Source organism: Podarcis bocagei (assembly GCF_964188305.1).
Source record: "Podarcis bocagei genome assembly, chromosome: 5".
In the NCBI taxonomy this organism is placed as follows: Eukaryota; Metazoa; Chordata; class Lepidosauria; order Squamata; family Lacertidae; genus Podarcis; species Podarcis bocagei.
This window is the reverse complement of record NC_138129.1, coordinates 48,242,191-48,262,352: the sequence shown is the minus strand read 5'-3', so window position 1 is coordinate 48,262,352 and position 20,162 is coordinate 48,242,191. Positions and strand designations below refer to the sequence as shown.

General features: G+C 42.3%; 1 protein-coding gene across 2 annotated transcripts in view; it reads left to right on the top strand.

Annotated features, from left to right (window-relative positions):
- Positions 1-20,162, top strand: part of ITPR3 (inositol 1,4,5-trisphosphate receptor type 3) — a 107,180-nt gene that overhangs the window by 28,054 nt on the left and 58,964 nt on the right. For both annotated transcript variants that reach the window (XM_081195791.1, XM_081195792.1), the window contains exon 3: positions 15,720-15,841. In XM_081195791.1, the coding sequence (XP_081051917.1) occupies positions 15,720-15,841 (122 nt within the window). The remainder of the gene's footprint in view (positions 1-15,719; positions 15,842-20,162) is intronic.

The window sequence follows — 20,162 nt, the reverse complement described above, 5'->3', positions numbered from 1 at the left end:
TCCTTTCCTTGTCAGCTCTGTCAAAGACAAAACACATTTCAAGCTTTTTATATTTTGGTGCCTTCAGTTTTGCACTCTTTGAGATAGTCAGTGATATCTTATTGATATCTTTAATTTTTTATCACATCACATTTATTCACTACATTAGCTCCCCCAGGAAACCCTATTACAGTGGTACCTCGCAAGACGAATGCCTCGCAAGACAAAAAACTTGCTAGACGAAAGGTTTTTCCGTTTTCGATTTGCCTCGCAAGACGAATTTCCCTATGGGCTTGTTTCGCAAGACGAAAACGTCTCGCGACTTTGTTTCCTTTGTCTAAAAACAAAGACATGTTTTGTTTATAAAGTTAATTTATTTTCCCTTCAGTTTTTGAACTGCTCTTTACAGTATGTGTGACTTTAAAGAGCAGTTAATAAACTGTTGTTGTACCAAATTTGGCTTTGTTTGGACTTTTTTTGACCATAGGAACGCATTAATTGATTTTCAATGCATTCCTATGGGATCTCGTGATGCGCAAGACGAAAAATTCGCTAGACGACAAAACTTGCGGAACGAATTAATTTCGTCTTGCGGGGCACCACTGTATTAATTATTTTATCTTTTTATTATCATTATTTTATTTTGGTTTATTATAGTCTTCACATTAAGGTCACTGGATAGGTCCCAACAATTTAAAATACAACATTCAAAACAGTTTAAACAAATCACAAGAACAGGGTGGGTCCCAAAAACATATAACTTAAGTGTCAAAAGCTGGGATAAAGAGGTGTATCTTCAACACAGTCAAAAAGGTGCCAGATATATTTTTGTAGGGAGGGAACTCCACAACCTAGGATCCCTCTCCTGGGCCACCAGTCCTTGAGTTTTTCTGAGGATGATGGAACTACCAAGAAGACCATATCTGCTGATGTTAACATCCAATAAGGTTTGCAGGCAATGAAACTGCCTTGCAAGTATTTGGAGCCAGGTCATTAAGGCCTTAAAAGTTAGTGTGAGCATCCTGAATTGGACCAGGAAACAAACCGACAAGCAGTGCAGTTGTTCTATAACAAGGCTTGTGTGGGTTCTAAACCAAATCCCAGCCAGTAACCTGACAATTGCATTTTTGGATGACTTCTTCTTCTTCTTCTTCTTCTTCTTCTTCTTCTTCTTCTTCTTCTTCTTCCAAACTTCATTGACAATTTTAAAAACAATTGCCAAGCACGAAGTGTTGTCTTCCAGGACAAATGCAGGTACAGATATTGAAACAGACTTAGAAAATCTTTTACTTTGGAGATTAAGCTCGTGTCCACAGGGTATACTTCAATCTAGAGGGTTACGATAATTTCTCCATAGTGACTGCTGTGACTGAGATAGAAGGGAAATCACTGTACTATTGTTAATCGTTTGTAAGTTCAAGGGCAGTCCCATGTTGAGCACATGGCAATAATCCAGTCTGGAAATTACTAGAGCATGGAGGGCTGAAGTGTAGAGTACAGTATAAACAAATAGAAGTGAACGAAATTCTTTTGTTTTCATAAAAGGTCAATAAAAATATTATTAAAAAAGCAAACAAATAGAAGTCAATAACAATAAATCTTGACAAGGGTTCACAGCACAGGAGCCAACTCCTAGGGGCTGAGGTCCCTTCGCCCCCACCCCATTCAAATGGTGTGCGCGCACTGTGTCATGTGATCAATTATGTGGATCAGGGTTTTCCTAATCTTACTTTTCTTACTAATCTTACTTTTAAGTTTTGGATTGGAGCTGGTTGGGATTGTAACAATTGGAAATATAACCTATTTATGCTGTATCAAACCAATTGGAGAATTGTACGGATGGATGGGAGGAAGCAAGCAGACAATGATTGCATTTCTTCACCCCACACCCCTGTGAAAGGAGCGAGAGTCACAGTGGGCTCTCCTAAGCCACCGCGGCCATCTCCTCCCCATCCCCAGGCAATTTCCATGCTTGGCGCTCTGCTGTTGTGTCAAATGCCCCACAGGCCAAACATTTTAAATGGAGTCCCCCCCTGCACCTTGCATCCAATATCCCACTCCACCCACTGCTCCCTAGTACACAGATGCTTCCCCATGAAAAGCAGGAGCAGAACAAGAACAGGTTCTAAGGTGAGGGCATGAAGGGACCCCCATTTAGAATATCTGGCACTGCAGGAGCTGCTGAACTACAACTCCCATCTGCCCCAGCAAGCATGTCTAAAGGCCAGGGATGATGGGAGTTGCAGCGCAGCAACATCTGAAGGACCAAAGTCTCCCCATGCCTGGTTTAGAAGGATGGAGAGGCCTTCTGACATCCAGCACACTCAACGTGGCATTGGCTGGCATGAATGCCCAGGTACGGAAGGGGAGGCTACCTTGGTTTCTTATGAAAGGCCTTTCTGTGCCTGCTCCCCTTGTACATGGTGTAGGGTTGCAGCTTGTGTGTTTCAGCCAAACGCTGAGCAGCCAAGAAGCCACTCAAGCCAATGCCAAAGCAATAAATTTTATTGGGAGCTTGCATTGGCTCTCTAATGCTGGTTAGATGGCCGGGCTCCCAAGCACATTCAAGTCAGTTGGGATTTTCTTTTTTAACTGAATGCATTCTCTGATCTCTCTGGCTGATGCATTGACTTGGTTAAAAAAATTATTTAAAGTTAGACCAAGCTGGGGTAGAGGAACATGATTTAAAGACAAAGCAAAATCTGAAACTTAAACTGGTACAAGGGTAGTATGAGTTTTCATATCATATAAAATATAACTCTTGGTTCTCTAGATTCCCCCCTCCCCCCAGCCAAATCCTATTGCTAAAGGGAGAATAATACTGAACTTTTTTATGGTGCTTTCAAAGCATATTTTTCATATATTATCAGGTTGCAATCCTTACCTGTAAGGTAAGTCAGTATGATTATTAACCTCCATTTAGCAGATGGGAGACTTAGGCTGAGAAAGTGGATCTTCCAGTGCTACCCAGTGAGCTCATGGAATTGTGAGATATGAACCTGGGATGTCCTGATTCACAGCTCAGTTTCTGAACCACCACACAATGCAAGCTGTCTTCTCTGCAATTTGTTTCATTCACTCTGTTCCGGCAGTGTAAGATACTTGGAGGTATGTCAGCTAAGGAAGGGCAAAGAAAGGAAGGGCACTTCAGGAATACAGTTAATTTGCTAAGCTTTGTGTATGTTACCTTAGATTATCTTTTAGTCGTCTCTGTGGTGCTTTTTGAGCTCTGTTAATTTATTGGTAACAAGAGTCAGTGACGTTCTGTCAATCAAACATTAAACATTGTTGGAAATGTAAAGATGAATGTAGGATGTATACCTAGGAAGGTGAAATCAATCTTATTATATTTCAGTTCAAGGAACATTCCCCCAAGGCTATTGGTGGAGTGCCTCTTTCTCACCTCGTTCTGGGATGTTTCCATCTGAGCACTGATGAAAACAAAATTGCAGGTGTGGCTAAATAAACATGGTGCAGAATTACCTAGTCTGTTTTTCTAGTGATTTGAGGGAAACGTTGGGTCAGGGTTATCTAGCCAATGTTTCCTCCATCTTGATTTCTTTGACAGCTACTGTTGATAGGTAGCCATGCTGCCCCCCACCCAAGAAGATAATTCGGCAAGCTGCCAACAAGATCAGAGCCACCTCATGCTAGTTGCTAGAACACACAGTGAGAAGCAGGCCCATCCAGGGATATTGGAAGTTTTGTTCTCTCTCTCTCTCTCTCTCTCTCTCTCTCTCTCTCTCTCTCTCTCTCTCTCGTAATATGGGAAGGTACAGTAGGTCCTTAGCTGAGCAGGAGAGCACCTGCTTGGCATGCAAAAGGCCCCCAGTTCAATCCCTGGCATTTCCAAAGAAGGCTGGACAGGATCTTCGTTTGAAATCCTGGAGAACCACTACCAGTAAGCATAAATAGTGTTGTTGTTTAGTCGTTTAGTCGTGTCCGACTCTTCGTGACCCCATGGACCCCATGGACCAGAGCACGCCAGGCACTCCTGTCTTCCACTGCCTCCCACAGTTTGGTCAAACTCATGTTCGTAGCTTCGAGAACACTGTCCAACCATCTCATCCTCTGTCGTCCCCTTCTCCTTGTGCCCTCCCATCTTTCCCAGCATCAGGGTATTTTCCAGGGAGTCTTCTCTTCTCATGACGTGGCCAAAGTATTGGAGCCTCAGCTTCAGGATCTGTCCTTCCAGTGAGCACTCAGGGCTGATTTCCTTCAGAATGGATAGGTTTGATCTTCTTGCAGTTCATGGGACTCTCAAGAGTCTCCTCCAGCATCATAATTCAAAAGCTTCAATTCTTCGGCGATCAGCCTTCTTTATGGAGTACTGAGGTAGATGAACGAATGGTTTCTTGGGATAACCTAGGGTCCCCCATGATGCTGAATGCTGGTAGTGTGGAAATGTTGTGGGATAGTAGGAGAGGATATATTGATTAAATATTATCCTTCCCCACTCACGCTAGTGAGTCAGTAGCAGAGTACATTCCCCGGTGTATAGCAGGAAGCTAGTTGGTAGATTCCATTGAATCTCTTTACTTAAACAATCCCATCTGCCTTGTCCAGATTGGGTTTGTTCCTGGTAAATTCCCTTTGTTTCCTCTTAAAAGGAATAAAGACACAAAAGTCTTCTTTTAAAAGTAATGATAAAAAGTTTACTTGCATTCAGTTCACAATAGGGTCCCTGAAGGCAGGCATTAGCTTGTAGTTACAGAAAAAGGTTTGAGTTAATCCCGTATGGGAATGAGCCCATGTGCTGCTGGCTGAGAGCCAGCAGACAGCAAAATAACATCAATATCAGAAGAGAGTCAAAGAGGAAGATGGCTGTGTGACTGGCCCTTTTACAGGTTCTCACAGGGTCACACCCATCTACCTGGTCACATGCAGGGGGAGGATGCTCCAGACAGGTGTAACAGGAAGTCCTCCTGGCTGGAGTAACATCCCCCTGTGTGTCCACTCTGTTTTTTTAAAAATATTTTTTATTAGTTTTACAAAAAAAAATTATAGACAATACAAACAATAAAAAATACAAACAAACATGTATAATTTCATATCCTTCTTTTCATAACCTTCACTTCTCTGACTCCCCCAAACCTCCCCTTTCTACATCCCAATTTCCAAAGTTATTTCAGCAAATCCTAAACTTAGTTTTATCAAATATATTCCTTCTTTATTCTTTTCTTTTACTTAATCTTTTGTCGCTGTAATCTCCTTTTCTTTCTAAAAACCTCAACATTTTAGCATTCATCAATTTTATAATATTTCTTAAGGTAGCTTTTAAATTTCTTCCAATCTTCTTCCGCCGTCTCTTTCCCCTGGTCACGGATTCTGCCGGTCATTTCAGCCAATCCCATATAGTCTATCACCTTCATCTGCCATTCTTCCAGAGTGGGTAGATCTTGTGTCTTCCAATACTTTGCGATGAGTATTCTTGCTGCTGTGGTAGCGTACATAAAAAAGGTTCTATCTTTCTTTGGCACCAATTGGCCGACAATGCCCAAGAGAAAGGCCTCTGGTTTCTTAGGGAAGGTACATTTAAGTACCTTTTTCATTTCATTATATATCATTTCCCAGAAAGCCTTAATCTTCGGGCACGTCCACCAAAGGTGGTAAAAAGTACCTTCAGTTTCCTTACATTTCCAACACTTATTATCAGGCAAATGGTAGATTTTTGCTAGCTTGACTGGGGTCATGTACCACCTATAAATCATTTTCATAATATTTTCCTTTAAGGCATTACATGCCGTAAATTTCAAACCGGTGGTCCACAACTGTTCCCAGTCAGCAAACATAATGTTATGACCAATGTCCTGTGCCCACTTAATCATAGCTGATTTAACTGTTTCATCTTGTGTATTCCATTTCAGCAACAAATTATACATTCTAGACAAATTCTTAGCATTGGGTTCTAACAATTCTGTTTCTAATTTTGATTTCTCCACCTGGAAGCCAATTTTCCTGTCTTGTTTATAAACCTCCATTATTTGGTAATAATGGAGCCAGTCTCGTACTTTGGTTTTCAATTTCTCGTGACTCTGTAGCTTCAATTTGTCACCCTCTTGTTCCAAAATTTCACAATACTTTGGCCATTTGGTTTCCATATTAAGTTTTTTCAGGGCTTTAGCCTCCAAAGGCGATAGCCATCTAGGGGTCTTGTTTTCCATCAAGTCTTTATATCTAATCCAAACATTATATAATGCTTTTCTGACAATGTGATTTTTAAAGGCCTTATGCACCTTGACTTTGTCATACCATAAATATGCATGCCATCCAAATGCATTATTAAAACCTTCTAAGTCCAAGATATCTGTATTCTCGAGGAGCATCCATTCTTTCATCCAGCAAAACGCTGCTGATTCATAATACAGTTTTAAGTCCGGCAGGGCAAATCCCCCTCTTTCCTTTGCATCCGTTAATATTTTAAATTTTATTCTGGGCTTTTTGCCCTGCCAGACAAATTTCGAAATATCCTTCTGCCACCTCTTGAAACAGTCCATCTTGTCCAGAATTTGCAATGTTTGAAATAAAAATAACATTCTAGGCAATACATTCATCTTAATAACTGCAATTCGGCCTAACATTGAAAGCTTCAAATTTGACCATATTTCTAGATCTTTTTTAATTTCTGACCAACATTTCTTATAGTTATCTTTAAACAAGTTCAAATTCTTAGATGTCATATGAACCCCTAGGTATTTCACCTTCTTAACCACCATCAAGCCTGTTTCATTCTGGAACTTCTCCCTTTCCATGACTGTTAAATTTTTTTCCAAAACCTTAGTCTTTTGTTTGTTCAATTTAAATCCAGCTACTTGACCAAATTCTTGAATTAACTCTAGAACCCTTTTTGTACTAGTGTCTGGCTCTTGTAAAGTAAGTACTAAGTCATCTGCGAAGGCCCTTAATTTGTAATGTTTAGCTCCGACCTGTACCCCTTTGACCAGCTGGTCACCTCTGATCATGTTTAGCAACACCTCCAGAACTGAAATGAAAAGTAATGGGGAAATTGGGCACCCCTGTCGTGTCCCTTTTTCTATTTTAAATTCTTCAGTTAACACATTATTTACAATCAACTTAGCCTTTTGTTCAGAGTATATAGCACCCATACCATTCTCAAATCCTTCACCTACCCCCATCCCATGAAGATTCTTTTTCATAAAACTCCAAGAAATATTGTCAAAGGCTTTCTCCGCGTCCACAAAGATCAAAACTGCTTTAGTGTTTATGTTCACCTCCAGTAATTCCAAAATGTCTATTATATTCCTCACTCTGTGTCCACTCTGGGCAAACAGGAAGTGTTGTACTTGACTGCTTATGCTACATCCCACAGGAAGAGGACAGACAAAAGGAAGAACACTCTTCCCACTGTGCATAGTTAAACTATGGAATTCACAGCCACAAGATGAAGCAATGGTTCCCATCACCAACTTTAAAAGAGGCTTTGATAAATCCATGGATGATAAGTCTACCAATGGCCATTGTGATGACGACTATGTCCTACCTCCAGTATTACAAGAGGTGTTCCTCTGAATACCAGTTGCTCAGGAGTACAATGGTTAGAGTGCTGCCGCGCTCAGGTCCTATTTTTGGCCTTCCCCTTGGCATCTGTCTGGCTGAGAGTACAGGCTGCTGGACTAGATGGGCCTTTGATCTGACGTAGTAGGATTCTGAAGTTCTTAGATAATCTGGAAGAAAAAAAATAAACAGAAAAGAGCCTTATGAAACTGAAGCCTACCAACACTTGAAGCCCAGTAGGCGTTCAGGATGGATTATCTGCTAAAGGAGCACGACGTGTCACAAACCATAGTATCACGTGAACGTTGTGGACAGATATGTCACTGCAAATATTTAGGATTGGTGAGTTGCATTTTGCCAGAGTTTAATCAGGAAACAGTCAGAGCTAGTGGCCTGGAGGGATGCAGGCAGTTCCACAGAAAGTCAAGTTGGGAGAAGCAATCAAAGCGAGGGCTCAGGCATCAGTCAGTAGCTTTTAAGGGTCAGATGACTGACTTATTATATCTGGGCTGTGCTGGCAGCTGCATCATCATCATCATCATCATCATCACCATCATTATTAATATTTCTTACCTGCCCTTTACCATAAAGTCCTACGGCAGGTTACAGCAATTTAAAAATACAATATTAAAAACAGTTTATAACCAATTACAGTTATGAGACTAGACTGGGAACTAAAATACTGTATGTATATCTATATCTCCAGGTATCTCTATATATCCTGGGTGTCAAATACTAGGGTAAGGGTGTGTATCTTCAGCACCTTTGGTACCACTTTCTGGCCATCTCCTGTGGTGATCCGCTTGTGCACTACCATAGTCGCATTGGGGCTGCCACCAGAGTCCTTGGTTTGCAACCTTTATACGTTATATCAGAAGTGGGGAGGTCCCCCCCCCCCAGTTGAGGACATCATCGGTGGTGGGGGACCTGTATATCAGCAGTGGCTAGGGTCCAAAGTGGGTAGGTCAACCGTTCTCTCTTGTCTTCTTTCTCCCCATCCATTTTTCTTTCTTTGCCGCTCTCCTTTTAGACCTGGTGATTTTCTCCCTGGACACATCCATAATATGCAATTCCAGCACCTGTGGAAATGGGCAAAGTGCTATTGAGGCTTTTTTGTGCTCCTGTGCCTTTGATTAAAATGCTGTATACACTTGCCTATGAGTAAGCCCCATTGAACTGGGCGGACTTACTTCTGAGTAGAACTGTAGAGAACTGCGCTGTGGAAATCTCTTTGATGATGTGGACACGGTGCTGGGAGAAGAACTAACCTGAGCCACTCCCGTTTGGCACACTTCAGCCATGCCTTCCGTGACTCAACCTTTGCTAATTGTTTCCTAGGCATGCCAGAGCCATGGATTCTCAAGCATGTCTTTGTGGTGTGTTGGCTGCCTGGTGTCCTGTTCCAAAGGGAAAAGGTGATGAGTCAGGGAAAGGGCAGGGCAACTCTTGGCCTGTGAAACAGGATGTCAGGGCCAAAGCACCAGGTTTCTTTGCTAAAACCATCCCTTCTCTTAGTCCTTGTCCATTCCAACAACCCCACTTTCTCTATAAGTATAGAGGCTCATTTCCCTTCTCAACGATTTCTCTTCTGACTTGCCTTGCCACCACACTCTGGCATAAGAATCCTCCTAAACAAACCATTTGGGATGGGAATGGGACAACCAGAGGCCTACAAAAATGAACTACAGTGGTACCTTGCAAGACGAATGCCTCGCAAGACAAAAAACTCGCTAGACGAAAGGTTTTTCGTCCGCGATTTGCCTCGCAAGACAAATTTCCCTATGGGCTTGCTTTGCAAGACGAAAACGTCTTGCGACTTTGTTAAGCCGTTTAAACCGTGCTTCGCAAGACGAAAAATTCGCTAGACAGCAAAACTCGCGGAACGAATTAATTTCGTCTTGCGAGGCACCACTGTACAAGGAAAACAAGACTCGGACGATGAGAATTTGGACTGAAATTAAGAATGAAGAATGGAGTGATCTCTTCATGGGGAGATCGGAAGAACTATGGATTACAAATTTGATTAAGATAAAAGTTGGAGCTTTTGGGACATTTGGACTTAAAAGAAGTAAGAAACATGATTTGGGCTCTGCTTTTGAATATGAAGGACTGGTTGGAAGTAACACAGATCTTGCTGGGACAGAGCTCCTCCGAGACTTGATGACCAACATAAAGGACTACCAACAAAACCGGCAGAGAGGGACTGAGAGAGATTTGAAGGCCTCGGACGTGAGGAATCCAGGCTAAGAACTGATACTGTGGACATATTTTGGGGATTGAAACTGGGAAAGGGGGGGGGTGAGAGTTTTTGAATCCAAAGGGTGCATAATTTTATGTTGTTTTTTGTTTAGTATGTTTAGTAATTAATATAAAAATTGGGGAATCTGTGGAAGGGAATTTGGGTCGACCTTAGAAAAGGACGTAAACGATTAGTATTGCGATTTAATTGAGGTAAAAGTTAAATTTGGTTAATGAAGAAGAATTTAGTTAAAAAATAATAATGATAAGGTAAAGGTGGAAGATAAGAACTTGCTGAGTTAACTATTGGAATTAGGATGTAAGAAGGGGAGGTGTGGGGAAGTCAGGGAAAGTGGCTAAGAAAGTAAGGATTTGAAATTATGCATGTTTGTGTTTGTGTGTCTGTGTTGTGTATTTTTTGTTTATAAAACCCAATAAAATTTTTATAAAAAAACCCAAACCATTTGGGATGGAATTCATATGCTCCGGCTGCCCCTATGCAGCAGGGACAGCCATCAGGGCTGGCTCTACCATTAAGCAGAGTGAGGAAGCCACTTCAGGTGGCAGATTCTGGTGTACGTGGGTTGTTGTTGGTGGCAGCATCTCTCTCAGCTGCTCCTCCTGCTCTCAGGGACAGAGCTGTGTCTGGCCCCCTTGTGTCCCGTAAGCTAGCCAGCTGCCTTCTTTATTCCTTTTGAAACAATTTATTTATCAATACATTACACAAACATACAGAAATGAATATAAATACAAACATATCAAAAATACAAAAAGTATGATTCTTAAAAAGGAAGTAGGAGCGGAGGACAGGTATAGAGAAAACGCGTAAGAACAGTATTTAAAAGCAGTCATTCTAGAAAAACCATTACAAAATTCATCCCCATTCTTCCGTTTCCATGTTAAGGAGAAGGCTACATTTCAGGGGGAAGGCAGCCCACAACAAACAAACGGGGAAAGCAAAACCAGAACCTGAATTCTTTTGAGACGCAGACTTTTGACCTGTTGCTCAAGCAATGGCACACATTCCAAGCTGCCTATGCGTTTTGCAGCATTGTATAATGGTCATGGGTTGAAAATATCCTCCAGCTATTTGCAAGTTTAAACAGAGTAATTGGCAGCTTGTGTCAGTTTTACTGTGGCTATTAAATTGCTTGTTGCTCTTCCACCACCATTTTATCTAATCTTTTAATCCTTGCCCTTTTGTTTCCAGGAGTATCCTGTACAAGGCAACACTATAGATATAATTGTATGTGGTAGTAATAATGTTTCCTCTATTTGAGATGGAAAGGGGTACAGTTATGCCATTGTCAGAAGTATTGGCTTTTAAACATTTGTGCATTTGCTTATTTCAAAATATATTTACGCTGCATTTCTATGCAAAGCCCATCCGAAATGGTTTACAGCAATAGAAGAACTATATCATTTAAATACAAAATAATAAAACCCATCCTATTTGTTAGGTTTGACTGGCTCGTGGTTTTCTGTGTATATATGTATTTGTGCTATGATATTTGTGCTTCTGGAAGTGAAAAATCCCCCTTTGCTCTGCTGTCACTTGTCCTTGTCTTGTTTCCTTTGCCACAGCTCAGAATGGAAACACACAGGAAAACAAAACAGAAATATACTGTATTTGGGGTAGAATGTTTTCAGATCTGCAGACAGACATTTCTTTTCTGGGGCTTTCTGCATCTTGCTGCATTGGCTATGCAGTGGGTTTTTGAAGCAGAATGGATCTCATATTCTCATAAGGATATGCAACAAACCTAGCATGAATCCTCAGGTTTTTACACTTTGCCATCCTGGGATTCAGCAAATTTGACCCTGAATTCAATGCCAGCAGGGCATGTGCCACTCCAGGGCTGTTTCTCCTCTTGACATCATAGGATTTCAACAGGAGCAGCTTCAGGTTACTGCAAGGAAACCACTGCAAGTAACAGCATCGACTGGTCCAAACACTCAGAAAAATCACACTCTCTTGAAAACTGCTGGAGCTGACACACCTTTGGTGCAGAGTTCTAGCTTTCAGGAAAATTCACTCTCAGTGAATTTCAGAAGGCTGCTCAGACAGAGGTTCAGCACTTTTGATATTCTGTGATATAATCATTTACAGCCCAAGATTAAAAATGCTATCATTAACTGCTGGCCTTTGGCACATGTTATCACATCCTTGTGGGTCTTTGAGCTTTTTTGGTCCTAGGACTGTGTAGGGACTTACTGGGCAATTTCTAGAAATAGAACTCCCCCATTTCAGGTTCAGTTTTTGAGACAGAAACACATGGGCCTAGATTCAACAAAACAGTTGTATCAGCAATGAGTCTGGCTTGTGCAATGTGGCTTCCCCTCATCTTCTCTCCCCATGTGCCCATGCACCCCCCAATCAACCCCAGAGGGTTGGGAGAATCCCTAGAACAGCACATGGGAGCAGGAGAGCAAAAAATGGTTGTACTGGCAGAACAATAATAATAGTGTGAAATTGAATTCCTCCCATGGTTTTGTCGAAAAACAAGAGACAATCTGTTCGCCAAGCAGCAGACATAGCTCTAGTGGTGACCTGCACCAGACTACTTATGAAACCTCCAAATTAAACTAAACTAAATTGAACGAAGTATATAATTCTGAGGCATGGATTTCTTTCCTGCCCTGGTTTGGACCGTGGCATTTTGCTGACTGTATTCCTCTGATCCGCCTTAAGTCTCTTTTGTGGATTGGTCTTCAAAGATTACTGATGATATTTAACTTCATAGTGAAACTGCCCTGATATTCCTTTTTAAACACCCCCCCCCCGGACCCATTGTAAATGTCAATTAAGGCTTTCCTGTGTGCCTCTGTTTGATTGCAAATGACACACATCCATGCAAATGGATATTTACAGAATCTGTACGTTTCTAGAGAAGCAGACTTCTGAAATGGCATTTGCACACCTCTTCGGAAACAGGTTTTAAGCTGCACATGTTCAAAAAGTCATGTTGGCGGCAGCCCTTAGAATCCAGCTAAAATCACATAGTTCAGCTATGAAGTGTCTGGACTTGGCTGGGCCAACAGAAATGTCTGATCACAGCTTGGCAGTTCCTGCTCCCCGCCCCCTTTCCATGCTTTCCCCTGAGGCTCTTTCAGCAAGGCAGATCCCCATGTTTGAACACGTTAGGGGGAAAAAAATGAAGGCGTTCAAATCTTGTACTTTGTCAGAGAGATGACAATAAATGCTTTGAGATTTATTTTATTTTTTAAACACACTGTGGGTGGCTGGCTGGGTGTAACAGACAACATAATTGCACATAATCCCCACCCATTGAGGACACAGCAGCAGGACAGCTGATTCCATTCATATCCTCTGGTCAGATGCAGCTTGGTGTCCAGCAGGATCAGCAGGAAGCAGAGCCATTCCAGTAATGGATTCACACCTCTGCTCTAACTCTGGTGTTCAGTCCTCAGGGACACTTCCAGCTAAGTCCCTGAACTGCTGGTGCAGTTTAACCTTGACACAACCCACTTGCAAGCACATGCATATTCCTTTGGTGATAATGGCAGAGGCAAGGAGTGGTGGGGACGAACCCTGCACTAAATGATGTGGGATGCATTGTCTACACTGACTGCCGGTGGCTCGCCAGGGTTTGAGTTAGGGTTCTTTACCAGTCCTACCAAGGGACGCGGGTGGCGCTGTGAGTTAAACCACAGAGTTTAGGGCTTGCCGATCAGAAGGTAGGCGGTTCGAATCCCCACGACGGATTGAGCTCCCATTGCTCGGTCCCTGCTCCTGCCCACCTAGCAGTTTGAAAGCATGTCAAAGTGCAAGTAGATAAATAGGTACCACTCCGGCGGGAAGGTAAACGGCGTTTCTGTGCGCTGCTCTGGTTCACCAGAAGCGGCTTAGTCATGCTGGCCACATGACCTGGAAGCTGTACACCGGCTCCCTCGGCCAATAAAGTGAGATGAGTGTCGCAACCCCAGAGTCATCCACGACTGGACCTAATGGTCAGGGGTCCCTTTACCTACCTTTACCTTTACCAGTCCTACCCAGAGATGGCAGGGATTGAACCAGAGACCTGCACACAGAGCAGATGCTCTACCACTCAGCTACATCCATTCCTTTTGCTGTATCCCTGGTGACGCCAGTGCATTGCTGTACCCTCAAGCTCCATTTATTCTCTGGGTTAACCCTTCTTTGTTTAAGTGATGGTCTTTGGTGAGGATGCAGGGCTGATTTCCAGGTAGGAATTTGACACAGCCCTCACTCTTGTCTGGCCTTCCTCAGAAGTCAAATTGACAATAGCAACTATATATGGGCTCCCAGCTTGTTACGTGGAGGAGAAAATGTATGAAAAACAAGAAATGGTATCATTAATCTCCAGCACAGGCAATTGATGACGCATTGGGGCACATCAGTTCTTGTACTGAGAGACAGTAAGAACCCACAGGCCCTTCACACAGATGTTCAGTACATGAGAGGTTGTTTTGTGTGAAGCTCCGTCTAGTTTTCTATGTAAAAGCATTTGTGTGTGAGGTTTGTCTGTTTGTGAATATTGAATCTGGGCATTTGTCCCATCTATGAGCACCTACCAGCAGTAGAACAGTACAGATCAGGCAGAGGTTGACCACTCAGTCTGCTGTTTGTGAGAAGCTGGTCCTAATTCATGAGGAGGAGACAGGACCTGCTAAAGTGGGGGGTTTCCAATATGATGCTCTCTAGATGCTATTGGATTGCAACTCCCAGCATTCCTGATGGTTAGCCATGCTGTGTGGGGACAATGAGAGTTGGGAGTCCAGCAAAACTGGGGGAGGGGGAAAGGGGGTCACCACATGCATTAACCCTGTGCTAAGGAATTCCCCTGGCATGGGAGGTGAGGTGTCCTTGGTGTGGGACTTGCCAATAGCAGAAGCAGCCGTGTGGGATGAGACAACCAAAAAATGGCTTGCTTCCAGAACTGGTGAGAATAATGTTTTGCGCCTGCTTATTCATCACTCTCTGATGAATAACTGACAGCAGGTTTGCCAGCAACTTGGGACGGGACCCAAGAATGGAAATTATTTTCTTCTAGTGTCTGATGTTTCTGTGGTGCTATTTTAGGAGCAATTAAGAGCCATCAAGGACTTTGGTTCCATCCACCTGGGACTGTCTTTCTAACAAACAATTGAAATCACTGCTAGGCCAATTTTCAAAGCAATGTTCACATGTTTTGCCAGGGTGGGGCAAAAATATCACTAAAGGATTGGATTAATCTTAAAGCAGGGGAATTTAAAGAACTTTCTAGGGTAGATCTACCTTTAAATACAAGGTTGCTAGTTCCCCCTTTTAAAAAATGGTCACAGTGCAACTCTTTCCCCTGCCCCCAATGCCCATGCCCCAATGCCCAATGCTCACACATTGCAAGGCTGATTTTAATTCTTTCTCAACCCTCCTTTATTTTGATAATGCATTTTGTTCAGGGTCAAATGTGAAGAAGAATTATTCTTACTGCTTAATAGAACTTTTCCATCCTTGCCTAAAAGCTGTACATGCCATTACATTTGCAGGAATTGCTATTGCTTCCTAAAAGATGTATGAGAATCTCTTTTCCTAGCATTTGAGAGCTACAGGAGAGATGGCGATAATGAAAAACCTCCCTCTTTTTCTAGCATCTAAAAGCTGTAGAAGGATTTGCATTATCACATAGCTCTTAGACACTAGCGGTGACACAAGGAAAGGTGGACTCCCACAGCTACGAGTCTTGTCTTTTCCAGACTTTTCAGCTATGTAACATTTACATCGCATTTAACCTGAAAGTTAACATTAGTAGAAGGAGAATAATTTGGTGAGCAGCAGCTCTTAATAATCAGTGGTGAGCGTTAGAAGAATGTAATGCTTTCAGGCTTCCCACAGGCAATTGGTTGGCCGCTGTGAGAACAGGATGCGCTAGGTGGGCCATGGGCCTGATCCAGCAGGCTCATCTTATGTTCTTATGAATTGTGGTTTTAGCATGCTAACGCTTGCTAACTTCTTCTCGTTACAGATTGCCTCTTTAGAGTATGTCCCATGAACCGCTACTCCGCCCAGAAACAATACTGGAAAGCCAAACAAACCAAACAGGACAAGGACAAAATAGCCGATGTGGTACTGCTGCAGAAACTTCAGGTATGGCAAGCTCCAAAAAGGTATTAACCACAATTCTTTCTGATCTGGCAAGGCTGGAGGACCTTTCCATTGCTTCCTGCTTGAGACCTTGCTGTATTGTCTACCCTGGGCAGCAAGTGCAGTGGTGGCTGCTGCCCCCTGGAATTGGTAGGGTGGAAGGCAGGCAGACTAACAGTAGGGGGAGTCAGAGCCAATGACAGGCAGAGACAATTCAAGAGGGGACCCTCTTGGTTTTTCTGCCACCCTCAGAAGCTCAGCGGTAAGGGATTCTTTGTGGCAAAGCCCAAGTTGCGGAATTCCCTTGCCGCAGAGGTTCATTTAGCAACTTTTATCATATCCTGGTCTTTCTCTTTGTGTGTGTGTGTGTGTGTGTGTGTATATATATATATATATATATATATATATATATATATATATATATATGAGAGATACACTCTATTCTTGTGATAGTAAATTGTTTTTAATATTGTGTTTTTAAATTGCTATAACCCACCCTGGGAAGAAAATAATAATAATAGTAAAAATAATAATAGTAGCAATCCTCCAAATTTATCTTCACTGCTTTATGGCATAAAAACGTTCTTTAAAAAAGAAAGCAAGCTGAGATTCTCAGGATGGTGAATTCTGTGCTCAGAACCATTCCTGCATGTGTGCATTGTGCAACTGGGAAATGCACACCGGCCTGACTATAGAAGGGCTTGTATTTGCAGTGCCTTATTTTAGCCCCCCCCCCGTATAATGAGACCCAGCTGTTCTTCTGCTTCCCTGGATCACGTCCAGTGCCTCTCTCCCCCCACCTTGTGTAATGAGATTCTAAGAGTGATTCACACCATCAACAATTGTGGTTAGCCTACATGGAGACAAATGAGTAAATTAATATTTGAAATATAATGGAAGTAGATTTTCTGTGCAAGGAGAGGCATAGCTTGGCTCCATTGTTCCTCACCTCTCCCAGCTGAGGCATTTATGTAACACGTTGATAGGCTGCCGCTCAGCCATAATTTCTGAGGAGTGTCCACAGCAAAACAATAAATAAAAAGAGCAAAGCAAAAATGCAAGTCCAACACCCAAACAAAATAACCCACAACAGAAAAAAAAGATTTAAAACAGAGGCAGAAAAACCAGCTCCAACATTCCTGATTCTTCAAAAGTGCTTGTGTGTTTTGAGGCTACAATGCAGCCTTGTTGCAGACAACTTTAAAAAAATGAGGCCTGTTTTCATTTTTCAAGGACATCCTTTCCCCCCCCTCCCCCACTGACCAGGTTAGGCTTATAACTGTATTTCAATCAGAGGAAATGATTTTCTAAAATAGAAACAGAAAGAACGGAAATCCAGTCTCACTTTTTTTTTTAGAACAATCTGAATTTTGCTGGGGCAATTCTCCCAAATATTTGAAGTTGAATGGCACCATCAGAGCCAGCCTTGCGGCAAAGTTTTGCATGTGTGTACTCAGTATCAAGTCTCAGTGAGTTCAGTACACAAATCCCTTTAAACTGTGTGTTGGGTTGCAGTCTAAATTCATTTTGGTGGCTTTGGTGAAATAGTAAGCCATCTTTAAGCATCCTGATTGACTGTTATGCTCCATTAGGGTGACCAGAAGGAATTCCTGTACTCCTTCCCATGTTGAGCCTAGGTGAGACCCTGCGTTCTGAGCCCTTGTTATCTGATGTTCAGGCAGGAACAGCAACATCCTTTAGAGCTTTCCCCTTCTGATTTTGGGCCTTTCATATGGAACACCTTAGGTGACCAACTCCCTTCTGAGCCTTAGAAGACTGTTTTTTTGTTTTAAATTATTATTTATGAAGGCTCTTAAATTGTTTGGCTGGTACGGTAGGTGGGATAGAGATAGAGGCTGCTTTTATTCAATCCTTGGCTATTTCCTGATCCCTGCTGGTTATGCCATTGTTTGCTCATTTATTTATTTTGGAAAATAATTATATCTTGCTCTGTATCCAACCATTTCAAGGCGAGGTATACAACAATCACTAAAACAACAAATACAGCTACAAGTCAGGAGCAGATAAAATACTAAAGTAACAAATAATCTTAACATGCAAATACCGGTCATTGCAAAATTAAGACAAGAGATTAACAAACAATTAAATGGCACTGTGGTTTTTTATTGTGGGCGCAGGTTTTTCGGTGGGTGAGGTTTTTTAGAAATAACATTGATTCATATTAAAAGTAAATAAATGCACAAAATCCTCCTCCTTTACCAATCAATGTGGTTTGCAGGCTTCCACATGGGAAGATCTGTTCCCATGTGGGCTGCGGGTTCCCCGATGCACTGTGCTTGCTCAGTTCAAGCTCCACTCCTGGCCTAGCCTTCTGAAAATGGGATCCCTTACCTGCTTGCTTGTTGATTTGCAATTTCTTGCCACGAAGGTTATTCCTCCAGCTGTGCTCTGTCTAAGAACCAGTAAAGTTATTTAAGGTGGGTCCACCACTTACTCATAATTTACTTACATCATTGCAACCTTAGGCACATACCCAATGGATGGATGGATGGATGGATGGATGGATGGAAAGTGGGGAAACTGTGCCACTGAAAGAGCTTTTTGAGTCCTCTGCTTTGCTGACCCAACTCTGGGAAGGGCTCTCAAGGGTTCTAGGAACCATGGCAAAGCAGAGTTCCCATATGTCCAACCCTTGGAGTGGATGTAAAAGGACACCATGACCCATGGTAACAAAATCTGCCAGGTTGAGGAACCAGGTCACACTCCCCCCGTCTTGTTTCCAACAGAGGTGATCAAGCAGGGAAACCAAAGCTGTTCCAAACTATGTACACATTTTAAGCTTAAAATGCAGCTAAGGTCATTCTTATTCTCAATTTGGATCGAAGCTGGCTTGGGGAAAAACTCATCAAAACACAGTAATTCCTAAGAAACAACAGGACAGATCTAGATTGTAGCTGACATTGTATGTACACCACTTCCCAACTGCATTGGATGCAGAGTAAAATTCAGACACAAATTCAATCTGGACACAGAATTCAGGCTGGAAGCCAGATTGAAATGGAACTGCAAATAGCCCTATTGGTTCAAAAATATAATTGTGTCTTTTTAAAAGCTCTACCCTAGGCAGATGCTAAGGGCTTGCTTCCAATAATGCTAGCTAGGGGCTCCTGTTTTTTTTTTTTTTTGTTTGGAGTGGAGATGGGTGGATGGGCTCAATTTGCAGCTGTGCAGTGGCACTTCATTGTTCCTGGTGAGCCATAGTTTGTTTTAACTCTGGCTTCCGTTACATGCAAACTAGGCTGCACTATACTTTCTCCAGTCATGGTGTAGAGAAAGAAGCTACAGGTCACTGAGTTCTCTCCGCAAACAGTGGAAATAATCTGTCATGTTTTTAGTTTCTGAGACTACAAGACATGCTTCCAAACATTTTTTTTACAGCTGTTAAGGCATTCAAAAAGCAAGCAAACTAAAAAAGAATAGAGGTGCCTCTTTCTCCTCTCTCCTCTCCTCTTTCGTTAGGTTTCCCCTTTTCTTGTCTTTTCTTCTTTCTTCCTTTGTTCTATTTTAGACCAAGTAGCTGTTTTATATTGGTATATTATAAAAAAAGATACTTTGCAATTGGTATGTATTTTTGTATATCTCCGAATAAGTTTCAATAAATATTTTTTTTTTTAAAAAAAGCAAGCAAGAAGTCTCACAAAACTGAATTTTGCATCTAGTATCTAATTCTACCCTTATGTGGAATTGGGAATATGCACAGCCCTGAATACAGACCATTGTGCCAGTTTAACCTTTATGGGCTACAGGAAGAGCAAGGACTTCACTGAAGCACAGAGAGAATTTCAAATGGTGCCTTCATTTGCTGTTGTTTCTGATTTCTTCCTAGGATCAGAAGGTTCAGTCAGGCACACTTTTCTTTGCCTTGCATACCTAGATCCGTTTCACTATCTGCTCCATCCCATACTTCCTGTACTCTGACCCAGCCCAGGAGCCTCAGGGGTTATTTGCTTATTTTTCTTTCAGTTCCTTTTGCTGCCGGTATTTCTCCTGAGCAGCAGGCTTGTCCCAAACTGTGCGTGCTCTGCTTTCCTCCCCTTTGCTACCAGACTGGAAATCGAGTCAACTATTAATCCTGTGTTTTGGAGAGATTAGGGTTTAATTAAATAAAAAGGGCAGCAGCGTTTCTGAGGGCTTTGGATTGCCAGTGAAGCATCCGAGAAGAGCCAGCCTCTGCCAAGGTGGATTTGTGGTCAGGGCACCACCTACTTGGAAGATGGTTTTATTCCATGGCTTGAAGTGGTTGACTCATGGCTAATGGCTGTTCTCTTGCACCGCAGAAGCAATTCTCTTTCCTGCAGGGCAA